This window comes from Dasypus novemcinctus, chromosome Y (assembly GCF_030445035.2).
Source record: "Dasypus novemcinctus isolate mDasNov1 chromosome Y, mDasNov1.1.hap2, whole genome shotgun sequence".
Lineage (NCBI taxonomy): Eukaryota > Metazoa > Chordata > Mammalia > Cingulata > Dasypodidae > Dasypus > Dasypus novemcinctus.
In genome coordinates this window covers 12,813,843-12,835,511 of record NC_092216.1, presented here as the reverse complement: position 1 = coordinate 12,835,511, position 21,669 = coordinate 12,813,843, and the positions used below count along the sequence as shown (strand labels likewise).

At 35.5% G+C, this 21,669-nt stretch overlaps 1 protein-coding gene across 1 annotated transcript in view; it reads right to left on the bottom strand.

Annotated features, from left to right (window-relative positions):
• LOC139438327 (cullin-4B-like) overlaps window positions 1-21,669 on the bottom strand; it is a 182,146-nt gene that overhangs the window by 84,885 nt on the left and 75,592 nt on the right. The window contains exon 10 of the mRNA XM_071213425.1: window positions 7,707-7,825. Within this exon, the coding sequence (XP_071069526.1) occupies window positions 7,707-7,825 (119 nt within the window). The remainder of the gene's footprint in view (window positions 1-7,706; window positions 7,826-21,669) is intronic.

Below are 21,669 nucleotides of genomic sequence, written 5' to 3'. Positions count from 1 at the left end.
ATACCACATAAACAGATCAAAAGAAAAAAAATCATACCATCTCCATAGATGCAGAAAAGCATTCAACAAAATACAGCACCCTTTCCTGATAAAAACACTTTGAAAGATCGGAATATTAGGAAATCTCCTCAACATGATAAAGGGTATACTGAAAAACTCACAGCCAACATCATATTCAATGACAGAATCCTAAAAGATCTCCCTCTTATGACCTGGAACAAGACAAGGATGCCCACTTTCACTGCTCTTATTTAACATTGTGCTTGAAGTACTTGTTTGAGCACTTAACCAAGAAAAATATATAAAAGGCATTCAAACTGGAAAACAAGAAGTAAAAATTTTACTATTTACAGATGACATGATCCTTTACAAAGAAAACTCTGAGAAATCTACAACAAAGCTTCTAGAGCTTATATTAATAAACAAGTTCAGAAAAAGGGCATGTTATTAGATCAATGTGGAAAAAGCAGCATTTGTGAACACCAATAATGAATATTCTAGGAGGAAATAAAGAAAAAAGTCCCACTTACAATAGTAAATAAAAGGAAGCAAATATCTAGGTATACATTTAACTATGATGTAAATGACTTGCACATAGCAAATTACATAATACTGTTAAAGGAAATCAAAAAAGACTTAATGGAAAAATATTCCATTTATTCTTGGATAGGAAAAAGAAACAGGAAATTTATAATTCTTAATGCTTACATTAAAAAAAAGAAGAACTAAAATTGAAGATCTAACTGCACACCTGGAAGAGCTAGAAAATAACAGCAAACTAATTCCAAATGAAGTTGAAGGAAGAAACAGTAAAGGTCAGAGCAGAAATAAATGAAATCGAGAACAAAACTAAAAAGACAATCAACAAAACCAGAAGTTGGGTCCTTGAGAAGATCAACAAAATAGACAAACCCTTAGCTGGACTGGCAAAGAAAAAGAGAAGATATAAATAAAATCAGAAATGAAAGAGGGGACAGTACCACTGACCTCAAAGACATAAGCAAGATCATAAGAAGATACTATGAACAACTGTGTGCCAAAAATCTAGAAAATGTAGACAAGATAGACGACTTCCTAGAAACACATGAAACACCTACACTGACTTTAGAAGAACCGGAAGACCTCAACAAATCAATCACAACTGAAGAGATTGGAACGGTCATCAAAAACCTCCCAAAGATGAAAAGACCAGGACCAGATGGATTCAGAGGTGAATTCTAACAATTATTCAAAGATGAACTAATACTGATCTTGCTCAAGTGTTTCCAAAAAGTTGAACAGGAAAGAATGCTACCAAACTCACTCTATCAAGCCAACATCACCCTAATACCAAAACCAGATAAAGGTACTATGAGAAAGGAAAATTACAGACCAGTAACTCTAATGAATATAGATGTAAAAACCCTCAACAAAATACTTGCAAACAGAATCCAAAAACACATTAAACAAATTATAGACCACAATCAAGTGTGTTTTATCTCAGGTATGGAAGGGTAGTTAAACACAAGAAAATCTTAGTTTAAAAAAAACACAATGAAAAATTGAAGAAAACCTACATGATCTTCTTGATTTGATATAGAAAAACACTTGACAAAATACAGCACTCTTTCTTGATAAAAACATTCCAAAAGATAGGAATAGAAGGAAGTTTTCTCAATAAGGTAAAGGGCAGTGCATATATGAACAACTTACAGGTACTCAATTGTGAAAGACTGAAAGCTTTTCTGCTGAGATGAGGAAAAAGACCAGGATGCTCACAATCCCCACTGTTATGCAATATTGTGCTAGAATTTCTAGCTACTCCAAGGAGACTAGACAAAGAAATAAAAGACACCCACATAGGAAAGATGTGAAACTTTCACTATTTGCTGATGATATGATACTGTATCTATAAAATCCTGAAAAATCCTCAACTATGCTACCAGAACTAATAGATGAGTTCAGCAAAGTGGCAGGATACAAGATTTATATGGAAAAATAAACAGCATTTTATATACTACTGATGTGCAATCTAAGGAGAAAATCAGAAAAATAATTACATTTATAATAGCAAAGAAAACAATCAAATATGTAAGAATAAACTTAACCAAAGACATAAAGTACCTGTATTCATAAAACTACAAAACATTGTTAAAAGAAACCAAAGAAGATTTAAATAAATGAAAAGATATTGTGTGTTCATGGATTAGAAGACTATTATCATTAAGACATCAATTCCCCCAAACTGACTGACAGATTCAACACAGTCTTAATAAAAATCCTAACAGTCTTTTTTGCAGAAACAGGAAAGCCAATTATCAAATTTATTTTGCAGGATAAGGAAACCTGAATAGCCAAAATTGTTTTAAAAAAGAAAAACAAAGTTGGAGGATTCTTACAATAATGGTAAAAACAGCATGGTACTGGCATAAAGACAGACACATTGACTAGTGGAACCAAATCGATAACTCAGAAATTGACCCTCACATCTACAGTCAAGTGATTTTTGACAAGACTGTTAAGCCCTCCAGCAGGGCCTGAATAGTCTACTCAACAAATGGTGTTAAAGAACTGGATAGCCATATCCAAAAGAAAGAGGATCTCTATATCTCACACATTACACAAAAATTAAAAATGAAGGACTTAATTATAAAAGTGAAAACCATAGAACTAAGAAAATGTAGGAAAACATCTTCAAGATCATGTGGTAGGTTGTAGTTTTGTTAAACCTTACACCCAAAGCACAAGCAACAAAAGAAAAAAATAGGAAAATGGTACCTCCTCAAAATTAAACACTTTTTTCACATCAAAAGATTTTGTCAAAAGGGTGAAAAGGCAACTGACTTAATGGGAGGAAATCACACATCCGATAAGCATTGAAAATCCAGATACATAAAGAGATCATACAATCGACAATTTAAAAAAAAAATTTTTTATTTATTTCTCTCCCCTTCCCCGCCTCACTGCCCTGCACTTGCCAGTTGTCTGCTCTCTGTGTCCATTCGCTGTGTGTTCTTCTGTGTCCGCTTGTATTCTTGTCAGCAGCACCCAAAATCTATGTCTTGTTTTGTTGCATAATCTTGCTGCATCAGCTCTCCATGTGTGCCGTGCCCTTCCTGGGCAGGCTGCACTTTCTTCACACTAGGTGGCTCTCCTTACAGGGTGCACTCCTTGCGCATGGGGGCATAGGGACACCCCTGCGTGGCATGGCACTCCTTGTACACATCAGCACTGTGCATGGGCCAGCTCATCACATGGGTCAGCAATCCCTGGGTTGAACCTTGGACCTCCCATATGATAGGCGGAGGTCCTATCCATTGGGCCAAATCTGCTTCCCTACAATTCAATAAGTAAAGGCAAACTATCTGATTTTAAAACGGCCAAAACCATAGCACCTAAGCTCTCTCTCAAGTAGAAGCAGAGTGGGCATCACCATCCCAAAATCCTCAAGATGGAGAATAACAAAGTATTAAAGTAGACTTATATTTATTCTATTATAGACTTATTTTTCTAGCAATGGAAGAACTCATCACTGCTATAAAGACAGTGGCCCCAGAAAGTTCTGAGAGATGGGAGAGGTAAGAATAGGTGTAATATGGGGCATTTCCAGGAGCTTAACACTGCAGTGACAGATACAGGTCATTTACATTTTGGCATAACCTACAAAATAGTGCAGGACAGAATGTAAACTATAGTGAAAACTGTAACCCATAGTTAGCAGCAATGTTTCAATATGTCTTCATCATTAGACTTGAAAAGACAATTTCCAAAAAAGAAATATATATGGCAAAGAAACATATGAGAAAACTTTTCGACATCACTATTTATGAGGGAAATGCAAATCAAAATTACAAGGACATACCATTGCACACCTATTAGACCAACCACTATTAAAAAGTCAGAAAACTAAATGTTGGAGAGGAGGTAGAGAGACAGGAGCACTTATTCACCATTGGTAGGAACTCAGAATGGTACAGCCACTGTGGAGAACTTGTTTTAGTCCCTAAGGAAGTTGAATAAAGACTTTCTATGTGACCAGGCAATACCATTACTAGGTATATGCCCAGAAGAAGCTTAGAGCAGAGACACAAATACACTTTTGCATGCTGATGGCCATATGGTTATTCATGATTGCCAAAAGTTAGAAACAACACAGTTGTCCATCAACTAATGAATGGATAAGCATATTGTCATGTATACACATGATGGAATATGCAGTGGTAAGAAGAAATTAAGTCATAAAGCACAAGACAACATGGATGACCGGAGGATATTATGGTGAGTGAAGCAAGTCAGACACAAAAGGATAAATACTGTATGATTGAGCTATTATGAATTAAATATATTATGTAAACTCATGGAGTTAATAATTAGAATATAGGTCACCAGAAAATATAATAAGGATAGAGAATAGAAAGGGTTAATCTGTGATGAATTGGTAAGATAGTTTATAAATGCTTGAAAATGAATAGAAGTGGTAAAAGCACATCACAATGTTTTTAGCTAGAAGAGCTATTATATGGGTGACAGTGGTTTAAAGAGTAAGTCTAAGGTCATGAATATGACTAGAAGGAAAACTTAAACATGGGACTATATCATAGTGAAATGTGTAAAAATTGAATATGGGTAATACTGCATATATAAGAATGTTTTCACAAAATATAAAAACAAACTAGAGAGAAGGCAATAGAATAGCAGCTATGTACGACAGGGGAAGCATATAAAGAGATTTATAAAATTGGAATAATGAAAATGCTATAAAAATGACTGAAGTGATGAAAGCACAACTATGTGATTATACCAGATACTGCTGATTGTACAGTTTGGATGGATTTATGCTTTATTAAGATATATCAATAAAGTTGTTTTTTTAAAAAAAATAATGACCCAGCTATATGCAACTTACAAAAGACTCACTTTAAAAAAGAAAACAGCTTGCTGTATTCAGATATAATTCACATACTAATCAATTCACCCACATCAAGTTTTTAAAACTGAAATTGCACTATGAAATGTTTAAAGACAAAACAAAAGTTACATAAATATTAATTTCATTTAATATGGTTGAACAAGCCCTGTGAGTTTTATTTATAACCTTAAAATATCAAGACATTTCTTAATTACTAAAATGGCAATGGTATTTACAAAATTGGCAAATGAAGTGACTAAAACAATTTAACAACCTTCCACAGGGGCTGTCCTATAAACCTAACCTTATTAATGAACATGAACTATCAAAGTTAAAGTTGTTGCTTATTTCGAAACCATTAAGACTTTTTGTTGATTTTGTTTTTTTAGGAGATACCAGGGATTGAACGCAGGACCTCCTACATGGGAAGGAGGTGCTCAACCACTAAGCTACACCTGCTCCCCAATGAGAACTGGTTCTTTCCTTTGGTCGTTTTGTTTTCAAGAGGTATCGGGAATTGAGCCTGTATATGGGAAGCAGGTGCTCAAATATCTGAGCTATATCCACTCTCCAAGATTTTAAAATACTACAGATGAGCTACATATTTAAAATTTGTAAAGGAACATTATTTCCATATACCTCTAGGTCAAATGTTCTCAACTAGGGGTAACTTTGTTTAATAGAGAACGTCTGGCAACAACTGAAGGACACTTCTTGTTGTCGCATCTGGAATAGAAGTGTTACTGGCATCTAAAGGACAGAGGCCAGGGATGCTGCTAAACATTCCACAATGCACAGGACAGGAACTCACCATATGATGCAGCCTAAAATATCAATAGTGTTCCATTTAAGAAATCTTGCTCTAAACTGTCTAAAACAAATACAATATAAAATGGCCGTGATACAGGAAGGAGGAGGAGCAGCTGATATTAAAGAGAGATGGACAAGAAAGACACAAGTCCTATACCTGGTTACCCACAGCTGAGCTCCCTGAGATGGGAGATTAGGAGGGGAAGGCAGAAACCTCCGCAGAAATCAACAGCTATCTTACTTAATAATGTTGCAGGACACCAGGATCACCAGTAGATGACATTGGTGAAAAAGCCTTGCTTTGGACCATTTCACAGCTCAAACCTGTAAGTTTTTACCTAAATAAAATTCCCATTATAAAGGCCAACCCACTTCTGGTTCTTTGAATTGGAAGCCTATGGCAAACTAAGACACAACTGAACAACAGCAGTAACAAATACAATTTAAAATGGCTAATAAATACATATTTCTTTCAAGCACATATACAAAGGACTAAAAATCAAATTAAAAGATGCCCAATGTCATTTTTCATTGAGAAAAAGGAAATGAAATTGGCCAGTAACCCACTAGGTTAACTCTAATTTTTTTTTTTTTGAAAGTAATCTGTTGGAAAGGAAGTGGAGAAAAACTTTTGAAAATGGCTGTGAGAATGTAAAATGGAGTAGACATTGTGGAAGAAATTTTGATGGTTCCCTGAAAAGTGAAAAGTAGAATTACCATATGATTCAATACTTCTAATTATATAACCAAGAGAAATGAAAACGAATATTCAAATACAGAATGTACACAAGTATTTATAGTAATCAAAATGTAGAAATAATCCTAATATCCATCAAGTGATGAATGGATAAATAGTGACATATACAGATGTATACATTTATTCATACTACAGTAGAATATTATTCAGCCATAAAATGGAATAAGTACTGATATATATACTGCAACTTGTATGGACCATGAAAATTTGCTAATTATTGGGTATCCAATACAGAAAGTCACATATTACCCCCTAATCTTACCTCTTGATGTGGGGGCATTTTCAGGACTAGGAGTTGTCCTGGGTGGTACTGCAGGGACAGATGCTGGACATTGTATGTCCTGCCATGGCCCACTGGGTGGACTAGGGGATAGTGTAAACCACAGTGTAAACAATTCTCCATTCAGTGCAGCAGTGCTCCAATGTGTATTCACCAAATGCAATGAATGTCCCACAATGATGAAAGAGGTTGTTGATGTGGGAGGAATGGGGTGAGGGGGCTGGGTAGTATTATGGAGACCTCTTATATTTTTTTAATGTAACATTTTAAAAAGTAATAATAGAGAGAGAGAAAAGAAAAAAGTCACATATTGTATAATCCCTTTTATGTAAACCATCCATAACAGACAAATTCATACAGATAGAAACAAAGTTGGTGTTGTGAGGGGAATGTGGGAAGAAATGGGATATGACTTTTTCATGGGTTCAGGTTTCCTTCTGGAATGATGAACATGTTCTGGAACTACAGTGATGATGACTACACAATATTGTGACTATATTAAAAGTCAATCAATGAATTACACACTTTAAAATGGTTAATATGGTAAATTATGTGTATTTAAAACAATATTTATTACTGGACCTGGAGCTAGTCAAGGGTACTTTTTCCTTTCTTTCCAAGAATCTTTCCTTTGCTCTCTGCTTCTCTAACTTTCCATAGTACATCAATGATAAACTGTATTAACCAAAGAATAAAAAGCATGGGATAGAAAAATAAACTTTAAAAATAAAGGCCCCAGCTATTCCCCCCAAAAAGCAAATATTATTTGAAGGAACAAAAAACTCATAGGCATAAATGAAGAAGAGATACAAAGAAAGGACTTAGAATTATAAATATCTTTGTAAACTTTAGATAAACATTTTTAAACAAGAAAATATTAAGTCCAAACAAAATATCTATACAGTATCATAAAGGAGAAATAAAAGAAAATTCTAAATGATAAAATAAAAGGCATTTCTTTAAATTAATACCTTTATGTAATCAATCCAATGATGGAGGAGAACTTGAACTCCACATTCTACCCTACTAAAAAGCTGGTAGAGAAGAGACAAATCTTCAGTTCTGTTTTCATCAAGAAGATAACTTAAACCTATATGTAAGAAAAATGAAAGTGAAATTAGCAATACAACAACCTATATCAAGATAAAGAGTATAATGATTCATTAATTAGAGGTTATTACATCAAGAAATTTCCTGATTAAAAATATGGCTATCTCAAGTTTACAAAAAAGAGTGATCCCACCCAAAAAGCTTTTATCAAGGATTAATTAAATATAGTTAATAAAAGGGTAATTTATTCCTCTGGAAAAACTGAATTCCCAACACAAACATTCCTTCAAATATATATATATTAGGTTAAATAGTAAAGTAAACAATTTTTTAATATAAATGTGAGCAGGGTTCATGGCTTCACCCACTGGGTCATTTTCTTTTACTGTGAAGTACTAAACTTTGACTTAAATAGAATTATCAGCCTATTTCCTATCTGTAGAATTTGGGGAGCCAGAAAGCCTTCTTCCATTTTGTCCTGTCTGTTGCCTTCAGTCCATGCTGGCCTCATTTGTATCCATGAAACATTCTCAATAGTCTTCTGAGTGCTCCTGTGTTTATCTCAGGCTACAGGTCATCAGATAAGAGCTGTCATCAGAAGACTGGGTAATTCCATCTTTATTCCATCTGATGACATGGTTGAGGGAAGCCATAAGTCACAACTCTAAACTCTTCAATTTTTTAGTGTGGCATTTCTGTATCTCTTGACATCTCTTTTTCTCTCTTTTAATCTGTCTCTCTCTCTCCTTTATTGTCATATCTCCTTTTCTATGACCCTCCTGACTCATAAGAATCTTTGTGATTACATTATGTCCACCAAGATAATTAGGTCCTTGTCCATAAGATAAGTACTATCAACATTCTAATTCTATAGATGAGGAAACAGACGCAATAAAAAGGTTAAATAAGTCCCCCAATTTGCTCAAAATGTATTACATGGCAAAACCAGGATAACCTTGCCAACTCAAGACAATTTATTCACATTTTCAAATTCCCTTTTGTAATGTAAGGTAATTTATTTACAGGTTCAACAGACTGGACTTCATTCTTTAGAGTTTTGTGAATAAAGTATGTGCGAAGAGAAATCTATCAAGTATACACTTTCTAAGACCTGGAAGGTGAAAAGCAAATTAATACATAGTTTAATTAATATGTAGTACGTGCAATTAATACGTAGTTTAAATTTTATCAGAATAGCAGCTTTTGGCAAATTAGAAATAACATAAAGTGAAGATAATATAAGTTGGAAATTATAAAGAATATTGAGCAAGTTAAAACAAATTATTTTAACTCTGTCATTTCTCAACAATGAGTAGTAGTTTAAATAATATGGATGAAAATTGCAAACTGCTTTCCAATGGATAAATACATTATTGTAATACTAAAACTAAGTATAAGAATTACTGGAGAAATACATTAAAAACCTCATGAGCTCCACCCTAGAATATATACATGCTGTTTGCATCCTTTTAAAAAATCAAAACCAATATTGCACAATATAATTTTCTGCAAAGACTTTTTCCTAGGAATACTAATTGCTGCATATGTAAAATCAAGACAAAAGAAAATTAATACAAGGCTTGAGAATTCTCTCAGCAGTCTTCAACCCAGAAGATCTAAATTTCACTTAAAATGTTCAAGAGTCTAAAAGTTTCTAGTCATCCAAACTGGAACAACTGGTAAAAGCAGGCAGAGACATGGGCCATTTGGAGGACAATGGATTTGTTCCACATGATATTGTAAAATGTATAATGGATACATTCTTCTCAACAGTTTATGAATCTTTCTAGATAATATGTTGGGCCATAAAACAAATCTCAATAAATATAAAATGATTTAAATTATACAAAGCACCATCTCTTATAATGGAATGAAGCTGAGAAATCCGTAATAGGCAGGAAATGATAAACTCACATGCATATGGAAGTGAAAGAGCACAATCCTAAATAATCAGTGGGTCAAAAAAGGAATTGCAAAAGACATTACTAAAGTCCTTGAGACAAGAGAAAATGAGAACACAAATTATTAAACCTTACAGAACACAGCAAAAATATTGCTGTGAGAGAAAGTTACAAGCCTAAGTGTATATATTAAAAAAGAGGAAAAACCTAAAATCAAAGACCTAATTGAACAGAGACAAAAACCTAATTGAACACTTGAGGGAATAAGCAACTGATTCCAAAGTGAGCAGAAATAAAGATAGAGCAGAAATAAATGAAACTGAAACCAACAAAAAAATAATAGAGAAAATCAATAAAACAAAAAGCAAGTTCTTTGAGAAAAATAAATTAAGTTGGCAAAGAAAAAGAGAGAAGATGCAAATAAAATCAGGAATGAAAGGGGGACATAATGAATCATGCCACAGAAATAAAAAGGATCATAAGAAGATATTATAAAAGACTGTGTAACAACATATTAGACACTCTGGATGAAACAGACAAATCCCAAGAAACTCAAAAACAATTTGTACTGAATCTACAAAAAATACAATGATCTCTTCAAATTAATTTTAAAAATAAGTGTATCAAATAATTCATGAAAAATCTTCCAACAAATAAGCATGCAGGACCTGATATCTTCACATGTGAATTCTATCAAACCATCTGAGAAGAACAATAAATCCTGGTTAACTCTTCTAAAAAACTGGGGAGGACGGAAAACTGTCCAACATATTTATGAAGCCATTAATACGAATAAGATCAAAGTTAGATAAAGACACTAAAAGAAAGAAAAATTACAAAACAATCTAATGAAGAGATTCTTAAAAAAAGTACTGCCAATGAAATCCAACAGCCTATTAAAACATTTTTTACATCATGATAAAATGGTTTTATTTCTGATATGCAAGGCTGGTAGGACAAAAGAAAATCAGTGTAATACAACACAATAACAAATCAAAGGGAAAATAACACATGATCATCTCCACTGAGCAGAAAAGGCAACTGACAAATTCCGGAATCCTTTATTGATAAAACACTGAGGAAGACAGGAATACAAGGAAACTTCCTCAACAAGATACAGGGTACAGCCAACATCACACACAATGGGGAAAAGTTGAAAGCTTTCTCTCTAATATCAGGAATAAGGCAAGGATGCCCACTGCCACCACTGTTATTCAGCATTATACAGTATGTTCTATCTAGAGCAATTGGGCTAGATAAAAGAAATAAAAGGCACTCAAAATGGAAGAGAGGAAGCAAAATTCTCATTATTCACAGATGACATGATTCTATACTTAAAATTCTGCAGTATCTAAAATGAAAGCACTAGAGTTAATAAATGAGTTCAGTCAAGTGACAGGATACAAAGACCAACATGTAAAAATCAGTAATGTTTCTATATACCAGTAATGAACAATCTAAGAATATGAAGAAAAAAATTCTGTTTAAAATAGCCACAAAAATACTCAAATAGGACTTCCAGAAAGATGGCATCAGAGTAGGGTGTCAGAGCTCAACACTCTTACAGAAACAATGGAGGAAGGTAAAGAGCTATCTAACGGAGCTACTTTGAGGGTGCTGCACACCATCCAGAGAAAGAGAAACAGAGAGATAGAGGCCAAAATGAAAACACTGGGTTAACAGCCCATGCAGCTGGAAATAGCACCCAATACCAAGGTAAAGAACCTAGTGAAACCCACGGCTCATTGCAGCCAACAGAGGTGAACAAACGTCTTCCTCCCTGGGATGAGGAAGGACCAGCAGAGGGCAGAGTTTGCTTTCTCTTCAGTGAGTTTCACAAGCAGAGTCTATTTTTTTTTTCTTTCCTTCATTTTTAAATTTTTTAAATTTTTTATTATTACCTTTTTTTTTTAAAGATCACACAAAACATTACATTAAAAAAAATAAGAGGTCCCATATACTTCCCTCCCCACACCCACCACTCTTCCCACCTCGACTTCTTTCATTAGTGTGGTACATTCACTGCACTTACTGAGCACATTTTGGAGCACTGCCACACAGCATGGACTAAAGTTTATGTAGTCTACATTCTCCGAGTCCTTTCAAAGTCTGTTTTGAATCTCCACTCTGCCCAGAAAAGAATCACTAGCAAGTGGACATTGAAAAAGACTTCCATGGAAGGTTCACAAATGACTGCCATCTGCCGGCCGACAGAAATTGCAATAAGTAAAAAGGTTTTTGAAATCAAGTCATGGTCAGGCACTACTGTATCTAATTTGTGCCTTATTAGTGAATCCTTGGCCCTATTTTAATAATAAGCTGGGCAATCTTGATGATGTAGAGTAAATTGAACTAAAATATCAAGGAATAGCTGTGAAACAAAACCACCAGGAAAGAGAAACTGACTGTCAGAGTAAATTTAACAACATAATCAGAGGCCTAGACCTCACCAGAAAATTACAAGCCATACTAAAAAATAGGAAGAGATGGCCCAGTCAAAGGATCACGTCAAAAATCCTCAAGAATACAGGATACAATACAACAAAACAATGATGTCCACACAATCTAAATCAATTCAAGTAGTTGAAAGAAAATATGACTAACAAGAAAAAGAATGTTAAGACACTGGTGAACATAAAGAAAATTTGAAAGACTGCAAAGAGAAGTAACAGAGCTTATGGGAAAGAAAGATAAAATGGATGAGATTAAAAGTAAATTAGAGGCATATAGTAGCAGATTTGAACTGGTTAAGGGCAAAAGAAGTGAGGAAGACAGGGCACCTGAATTTGAAAAGATAGAAAAGTAAAAGAACAGACAAAATGAACAAGATCTCAGGTGACTGCATGACACAAACATATATGCAATAGGTGTCTCAGAAAAGGAGGAGGACAGAAAAGGTCAGAAAGAGTATGTGAGGAAACAATGACAGAACGCTCACTAACCTTTATGAAAGTCACAAATAGCACTATCCAAGAAGGACAATGTACCCCAAAAGAACACTACTGAACAGACCTACTCTAAGACACCTACCTTTCGAATGTCAAATGTCAGTGATAAAGAGAGGTTATGAAAAAAGCAACAGAAAAACAATGCAGCACATAAAATAGATGCTCAATAACACCAAGTGTCAAGCTCTCATCAGAACTAAGTGGGCGAGTAGGCAGTGGTATTATATATTTAAAGTACTGAAAGAGAATAACTATCAGTCAATAATTCTTTGTCCTTCAAAATGAGGATGAGTTTAAAGCTTTCACAAACAAAAATTCAGATCATTACCAAAAGAATGGAGTTACAAGAGATACCAAATGGAGTTTTGAGGCCTGAAATGAAAAGACAAGGGAAAAGAGTAGGAGAAGAGTATAAAAATGAATACCTAAAGGGGTAAAAAGAGAGACAATAGTAAACCACCACAACGGAAAATCAAAGGATAAAATGGACAATAAATAATGCCTTTACAGCAAAAGCATTAAAGATTAATGAAGTGAACTCCCCAATCAAAAGGCAAAGATTGACAGAAAGGTTAAAAAATGCAAGCCATCTATATGCTGTCTACAAGTGAATACCTTAGATGCAAGGAAAAAAAGGACTGAAATGGAAAGGTTGGAAAAAGATAATCCACACAAGCAGTAACGAAAAAAGATCTGGAGTAGTGATTATAACATCACACAAAATATATTTAAAATGGGAAACTTATAAAGATGAAGAAGTTCACTATATCACAAAAAGAAGGGCAACAGACCACGAAGAAATAACATCTGTAAATATTTCTGCACCTAACTTGGGTGCCCCAAAATACATCACACATGTCTGGTAAAACTGAAGGAATAAATAGACATCTCTTCAATAATAGCTGGAGACTTCAAAGCACCATTTTCAGCTTTGGACAGAACATGCAGACAGAGTATAATAAGGAAACTGAGAGCTTGAATAATACAATAAATATACTAGACCAAACAGACATACACATCAAAACAGCAGAAGACACGCTCTTCTCAAGTGCTCACAGATCCTTTTCCAAGAAAGACCAAATGTTTTCTCAAAGACAGGTCTCAAACATTTAAAAAGACAGAAACATATGAAGTGCTTTCTCTGATCATAATGAATAAAGCTGGAAATAAGTAACAGGTAGGAAAAGGAAAAATACACAACATGGAGATCAGACAACAGACTCTTAAACAGTCAATGGTTCAAAGAACAAATCACAGAAGTCAGTAAATATTTCAAAAGAATGAAAACAACACAAATTACCAAAACTTATGGGACACAGCAAACTTAGTAATGAAAGGGAAATTTATAGCCCTCAGCACTACACTTAAAAAGAGTTAAATGAAGACTGAACTGGACACTTGGAGGAATTAGAAAATAACAGCAAAGAAAGAAAGTAGAAAAGAAAGGATAACAAAGATCAAAGCAGAAATAAATGAAATTGAGAACAAAAAACAAAAGAGAATTTAAAAAATCAAAAGTTGGTTCTTTGAAAAGATCAACAAACATGAACCATCTATACTGACCCTAGAAGAAACTGAAGACCTCAATAAACAAATCACGAGTAAGGAGATTAAAAGTCATCAAAAATATCCCGAAAAGGTAAAGTTCAGATACCAGATGGATTCACAGGTTAATTCTGCCAATTATTTAGAGAGGATATAAAACCAATCTTCCACAAACACTTCCCAAAAACTTAACAGAGGGAATGCTATCAAACTCATTCTATAAAGCCAACATCACCCCAATACCAAAACCAGACAGACAAACTTTGATATAAGAAAACTACAGATCAATTTTTCTAATGAATATAGATGCAAAAGTCCCCTAACTAAAATTTGCTAAATGAATCCAAAAACACTTTAAAAGAATTATACAGACAAGCATGTGGGTTTTATCCCAGGTATGCAAGTGAGGTTTAACACAGAAATATCCATTAGTGTAATACTCATTAACAAACTGAGGAGGAAAAAAATCACACAATCATTTCGACTGACACAGGAAAAGCATTTAACGAAATGCAGCAACGTTTCTGGATAAAAATCCTCCAAAATTTAGAAATAGAAAGAAACTTTCTGAACTTGATAAAGTGCATATAAAAAAAAAAGCCACAGCTAAATTGAGTGCGTAAAGACTAGTAGAAGCTTTCCCATTGAGATAATGAACAAGACAAATATGGCCTCTGTCAGTACTTTGTTCAATACAGTGCTAGAAGTTCTAGCTGGAGTAGACAAAAGAAAGAAATAAAAAGCATCCAAATAGGATAGGAATAATTAAAATCTTTCCTATTCCCCGATATGATGCTACACCCAGAAAATCCTCCCCCCCCCCAAAAAAAAAAAACACAGCTACTGGAATAGACAAGCTCAGAAAAGTGGTGGGACTCAAAAATCAGTAACATTTCTATACACTCCTAACAAACAATCTGAGGTGGAAGTCAGAAAAAATAATCCTACTTACAATAGCAACTAAAATAAATCAAATATTTAGGGATAAACTTAACCAAGAACATTAATGACCTATATTCAGAAAACTACAAAAAAAATTGCTGTAAGAAACTAAAGATGACCTAAAGAAAAAGTATGACATTCCATGTTCATAGATTGGAAGAACTAAATACAATCAAGATGGGTATTCTTCTTTGTGTTCATACTTACCACCATCTCGTCTTAAATTCCACCCCTGCAGACATCGGCTCATATCCTTCCTCCACCCTCCGATTTCCTGTAAGCCTATCGTTCAGTCTCTTGCTATCTAGGGCAGCTTGTTTATTTCATATCATTGAGGTCATGTAGTATTTGTCCTTCAATGTCTGGGTTGCTTCACTCAACATAAGGTTCTCAAGATTCATCCATGTTATCACATGTGTTTGTAGTGTGTTTGTTCTTACAGCCGAGTAGTATTCCATTGTGTGTATATACCACATTTTATTGATCCACTCATCTGTTGATGGGCATTTGGGTTGATTCCAACTTTTGGCAATAGTGAACAATGCTGCTATGAACATTGGTGTACATATATCAGTTTGTGTCCTTGTTTTCAGTTCTGCTGGGTATATACCCAGCAGTGGTATTGCTGGGTCATATGGCAAATCTATGGCTAGTTTTTTGAGAAACCGCCATACTGTCCTCCAGAATGGTTGGATCCTTCTGCATTCCCACCAGCAGTGGATGAGTGTTCCCCTTCCTTCACATCCTCTCCAGCACTTGTATTCTTCTGTTTTTTTCATAGCTGCCAATCTTATGGGTGTAAGATGGTATCTCATTGTAGTTTTGATTTGCATTTCCCTGATAGCTAGAGATTTGGAACATTTTTTCATGTGCTTTCTTGCCATTTGTATTTCTTCTTCGGAGAAGTGTCTGTTTAAATCTTTTCCCCATTTTTTAAATGGGTTGTTTATCTTTTTATTTTCAAGATATAGGAGTTCTTTATATATGCAAGTTATAAGTTTCTTATCAGATATATGATTGCCAAATATTTTCTCCCACTGTGTGGGCTCCCTTTTTACTTTCTTGATAAACTCCTTTGAGGTGCAGAAGGCTTTAATTTTGAGGAAGTCCCATTTATCTATTAGTTCTTTTGCTGCTCGTGCTTTTGGTGAGATATTCATAAATCCATTTCCTATTACAAGGTCCTGTAGATGTTTCCCTACACTGCTTTCTAAGGTTTTTATGGTCTTGGCTCTTATTTTTAGGTCTTTGATCCATCTTGAGTTGATCTTTGTATAAGGTGTGAGATGGTAATCCTCTTTCATTCTTCTACATATGGCTATCCAGTTCTCCAGACACCATTTGTTGAATAGGCCACTCTCTCCCAGTTGAGAGGGTTTGGTGGCTTTATCGAATATTATGTGGTTGTATATGTGAGGTTCTATATCAGAGCTTTCAATTCGATTCCATTGGTCTATGTGTCTCTCCTTATGCCAATACCATGCTGTTTTCACCACCGTAGCTTTATAGTATGTTTTGAAGTCACGTAGTGTGATTCCTCCAATTTCGTTTTTCTTTTTCAGTATGTCTTTGGCTATTCGGGGTCTCTTTCCTTTCCAAATAAATTTCATAGTTAGTTTTTCTAGTTCCTTAAAGAAGGTTGCGTTGATTTTTATTGGGATTGCATTGAATGTGTAGATCAGTTTTGGTAGGATAGACATCTTAATAATGTTCAGTCTTCCTATCCATGAACAAGGAATAGTCTTCCATTTATTTAGGTCTTCTTTGATTTCCTTGAACAATCTTGTATAGTTCTCGGTGTATAAGTTCTTTACCTCTTTAGTTAAATTTATTCCTAAGTATTTGATTTTTTTATTTACTATTGTGAATGGTATTTGTTTCTTGATTTCCTCCTGATCTTGCTCATTATTGGTGTACAGAAATGCTACTGATTTTTGCGCATTGATCTTATAACCTGCGACTTTACTAAACTCATTTATGAGTTCTAGAATCTTCGTTGTAGATCTCTCAGGGTTTTCTATGTATAGGATCATGTCATCTGCAAATAATGAAATTTTGACTTCTTCCTTTCCAATTTGAATGTCTTTTATTTCTGGTTCTTGCCTCAGTGCTCGAGCAAGTACTTCTAAGACAATGTTAAATAGGAGCGGAGACAGTGGGCATCCTTGTCTTGTTCCTGAGTTTAGAGGGAAGGAGTCTAGGATTTCTCCATTGTAAACAATATTGGCTTTAGGTTTTTCATATATACTCTTTATCATGTTCAAAAAATTCCCTTGTATTCCAATCTTTTGGAGTGTTTTTATCAAGAAAGGGTGCTGTATTTTGTCAAATGCTTTTTCTGCATCAATAGATATAATCATGTGATTTTTTTCCTTCAATCTGTTTATATGGTGTATTACGTTGATTGATTTTCTTATGTTGAACCATCCTTGCAAACCTGGGATGAATCCCACTTGGTCGTGGTGTATAATACGTTTAATGTGTTGTTGAATACGATTAGCAAGTATTTTGTTAAGTATTTTTGCGTCTAGGTTCATTAGAGAAATTGGTCTGTAATTTTCCTTTCTTGTGATGTCTTTGTTTGGCTTTGGTACTAGTGATTACAACTGAAAATGGGAGGATTGCATCCAGCATCCATGTGGAATCTGAGCCTCCTCTTGACATAGAGGTGCAATGGACACAACCAATCCAATGTCCACATAGAAGAGGTGGCATTGGATTGGGAAAAGTGGACATGGTGGACGATGGGTATGGGGAAAGGCAGGAAGAGATGAGAGGTGGAGGCGTCTTTGGGACATGGAGCTGCCCTGGATGGTGCTTCAGAGGTAATCACCGGACATTGTAAATCCTCACAGGGCCCACTGGATAGAATGGAGGAGAGTATGGGCCATGATGTGGACCATTGACTATGAGGTGCAGAGGTACCCAAAGATGTACTTACCAAATGCAATGGATGTGTCATGATGATGGGAACAAGTGTTGTTGGGGGGGGAGAGGGGGGGTGGGGGGTGGGGTTGAATGGGACCTCACATATATATTTTTAATGTAATATTATTACAAAGTCAATAAAAAAAAAAGATGGGTATTCTACCTAAAATAATTTACAGATCCAATGCAATTGCAATCAAATTTCCAACAGCCTACTTAATAAAAATAGAGAAGTCATTTATCAAATATTTGGAAAGAAAGGGGCCCCTAAAGGCCAAAAACACCCTGAAATAGAAGTGTGAAGTTGGAGGATGTGGTTCCAGTGATAAGGCATCTGCCTACCATACAGAAGGACCTGGGTTCAATCCCCTGGGGCCTTCTGGTGAAAAAGAAGAAAAGAAAGCATGCCTGTGCAGTGAGCCAGTGTCCACGTGGCAAGCCAAGTTCCTGCGCGTAAGCTGAGTGCCCATGCAAGTACCCATGTGGTGAGCCAAGTGCCACATGAATGCCTGCATGGTGAGCCAGTGAAAGCATGGCGAGCAAGTACCTTCACAGTAAGCCGAGTGCCCACGTGGCAAGCATAGTGGCTGCATGGTGAGCCAGTGCCCACGTGGCAAGCCAATACCTATGAAGTGAGTCAAGTGCCTGCATGGTGAGCCTAGTGCCCACATGGTGAGCTGAGTGTCCATGTGAGTGCCCGTGTTGTGAACCAGTGCCTGTGCAGTGAGCCAGTGTCCAGGCAGTAAGCCAGTGCCCATGTGGTGAGCCGAGTACCTGCACAACAAGCCAAGGGCCTGTGGTGAGCCAATGCCCACACAAGTGAGTCACACAGCAAGAGGATGACGCAACAAAAGATAGACGAAGGGGAGAGTTAAGGTGAAGCACAGGAGAGACGAGGAACTGAGCTGGTGCAGCTGACAGGGAATCTCTCCACATCGTAGGGCCCCAGGATTGAATCCCAGTGAATCCCGGAGGAGATACAAGAAGAGAAGACAAAAAGAGAAACAGGAGGGACAGGGAACTCTTAAATGTTTGACCCAAAGCATGAGCAACAGAAGAAAAAATTGACAAATGGTACCTCCTCAAAATTAAATACTTTGCCCCTCAATGCAAAAGTTTTGTTAAGAAGGTAGAAAGGCAGATCACGCAATGGGAGAAAATATTTAGAAATCACACCTCCAACAAGAGTTTATTATACGATGAAATATGAAGAGATCCTACAACTCAGCAATAAAAACTCAAATGGTCCTATTAAAAATGGGCAAAGACTTGTACAGACATTTTTTTCTAAAGAAGAAATTCAAATGGCAAAACACATGGAAAAAAATTTTCAACAGCACTATTATGTAAATGTAAATCAAAGCCACAATGAGACATCATTTCATACCTATTAGAATAGGCTCTTCTGAAAAACATAAAACTACATGTGTTGGAAAGGATGTGGAGAGACATAGGAACTCTTATTCACTGTTCATGAGAATGTAGAATGGTACAGTCACTGTGGAAGACTGTTTGGCAGTTTCTACGGAAGTCAGATATAGATCTGCTTATGACACCCTACAATACCACTACTAGGTATACTCAGAAGAATTGAGAGCAGACATGAACGGATATCTGCACAGCAGTGGTCAAAGACAGATTATTCACAATTGCCAAAAGATGGAAAGCCAGGTGTCCATCATCTGACAAATGGATAAACAAAATAGTATATACGAGATTGAATATTTTTCACACTCTAAGAAGAAATAAAGTCATGAAGCATATGGCAACTTGGATGAACCTGGAGATCTTTATGTTGAGAGAAGCAAGCCTGGCACAAAAGGACGTATATTGTATGACTTTACTATTACGAATTGAACAAAATGAGCAAAACCTTGGAGTTAATAGCTGGAGTATCAGTAACCAGAAAATAGAAGGTTAGAGAATGGAAAGTTGAGGTTTAAAAGCTGCAAAACTGGCAAAAATTGTGACAGTTTGAAAGTCTTTTATAAATCCCAAAAAGAGAAACATTAAATTTTTTTAACTAATCCACCATGTGGGTGGGAGACTCTTGATTGGACTACATCAAGAATGAGGCATGACTGAGATCAAGTCTCCATCCTCTTGCTAGGTCTAACATAAATGGAGACACAGGGAAAGAAAGCTCTATTTTTGATCCAGACAAATGAGAGAGGCCAAGAGGACTGCTTAAGTATAAAGTCCCCAAGGGTGGCCCAAAGGGCAGCTCAAGAGGAGACAGCCCTGCTCTATGCATGATGGCTCACAGCTGAACTCAGAAAGTAGAGCAACTCTCAGTGGAGACTGAGAAAAGGGATCCAGGAAGAGATAAGCCCTGTGCCTGGTTACCTGCAGCTGAACTCTGGGAGACAGATTCTGGAAGGGAAGGCAAAGACCCCAGCAGAGATCAAGCTTCTATCTTTACCACATGGCAGGACCCAGAGAAAGCATCTCTGATGGTGCCTTGATTTGGTTTACAGATCTGAAACTGTAAACTTTTTCCTAAAATGAATTTCCTTTATAAAAGCCAATGTATTTCTGGTACTCTGCATTGGCAGCCCTAGGCAAAATAAGACAAGGTTGTTTGTAAATGTTTAGAAGTGAGTAGAAATAATGAAAGTGCATCAGAGTGTTCGAAATTAGCATTAATATACGGATATGACTGCGGTAGAAAGAGAAAGTCTAAGGTCATATATATCAAGAGAAGGAAAGCTAAAAAAATGAAACATGGGACTGTAAAGCACTGCAAGTCCTCAGGAAAACTGAGTGTTGTTAACAGGGCACATTTAAGAGTATTTTCCTCTGAAACATAATAAATGTATGTTGATGTTACAAGATGTCACTATCAGGTGATATTTTGGCAAAAAATACAACCAAAGCAAACTACGGACAATAGAATAAAGTAATATATTAATAAACTTTCATCAATAGTAAAAAAGAAAGTATGCTAATTAAAAGAAACTAGGCAAAAATTAATATATATTGTGACTCATTCTGTACAAACTATAAATATAAATAAAATTATAGAGACAGAAATAGCAGTTAAGTATTATAGGAGAAAGTTAGAAAGATTCAGAGTTGACAACTAAGATGAAGGGTTTTTTTGTTTGTCATTTGTTGTTTTTCTTTTCTTTTTTTTTTTTTGTGGAGTAATGAAAATGTTCTAATATTAATTTAAGTGGTGAATGCACCACTCTGTGATTATATCAATTGCCACTGATTGGAGATTTCAGATGTATTTTACTGTTTATAAATATGCTTCAATAAAATTGATAATGTGAAAAAAAAAACGAAGATTTTTATATATGCTTAGACTGCCTTTCAAAAGTGAAGGAAAGATTGAGACATCTCCAGATAAAAGCTGAGCAAGTTCATCCCACGAGACCTTCCCTATAAGCATTGCCAAAGGCAGGTCTTCAGACGGAAAGCAAATTTACTGGGGGCCTTTTATTTCTTTCTGCTGCTTGGAAGAAATAAAAGGCCCCCAGTAAAGGTAACCATAAAAGTTCCACACTGGTTGAATCAAATTCCTTGTATGACTTTTGAAATTATTAAGATTTGTTTTGTGACCTAACAAATGGTCTATTCTGGAGAATTTTTCATGTGCATTAGAGAAGATTATG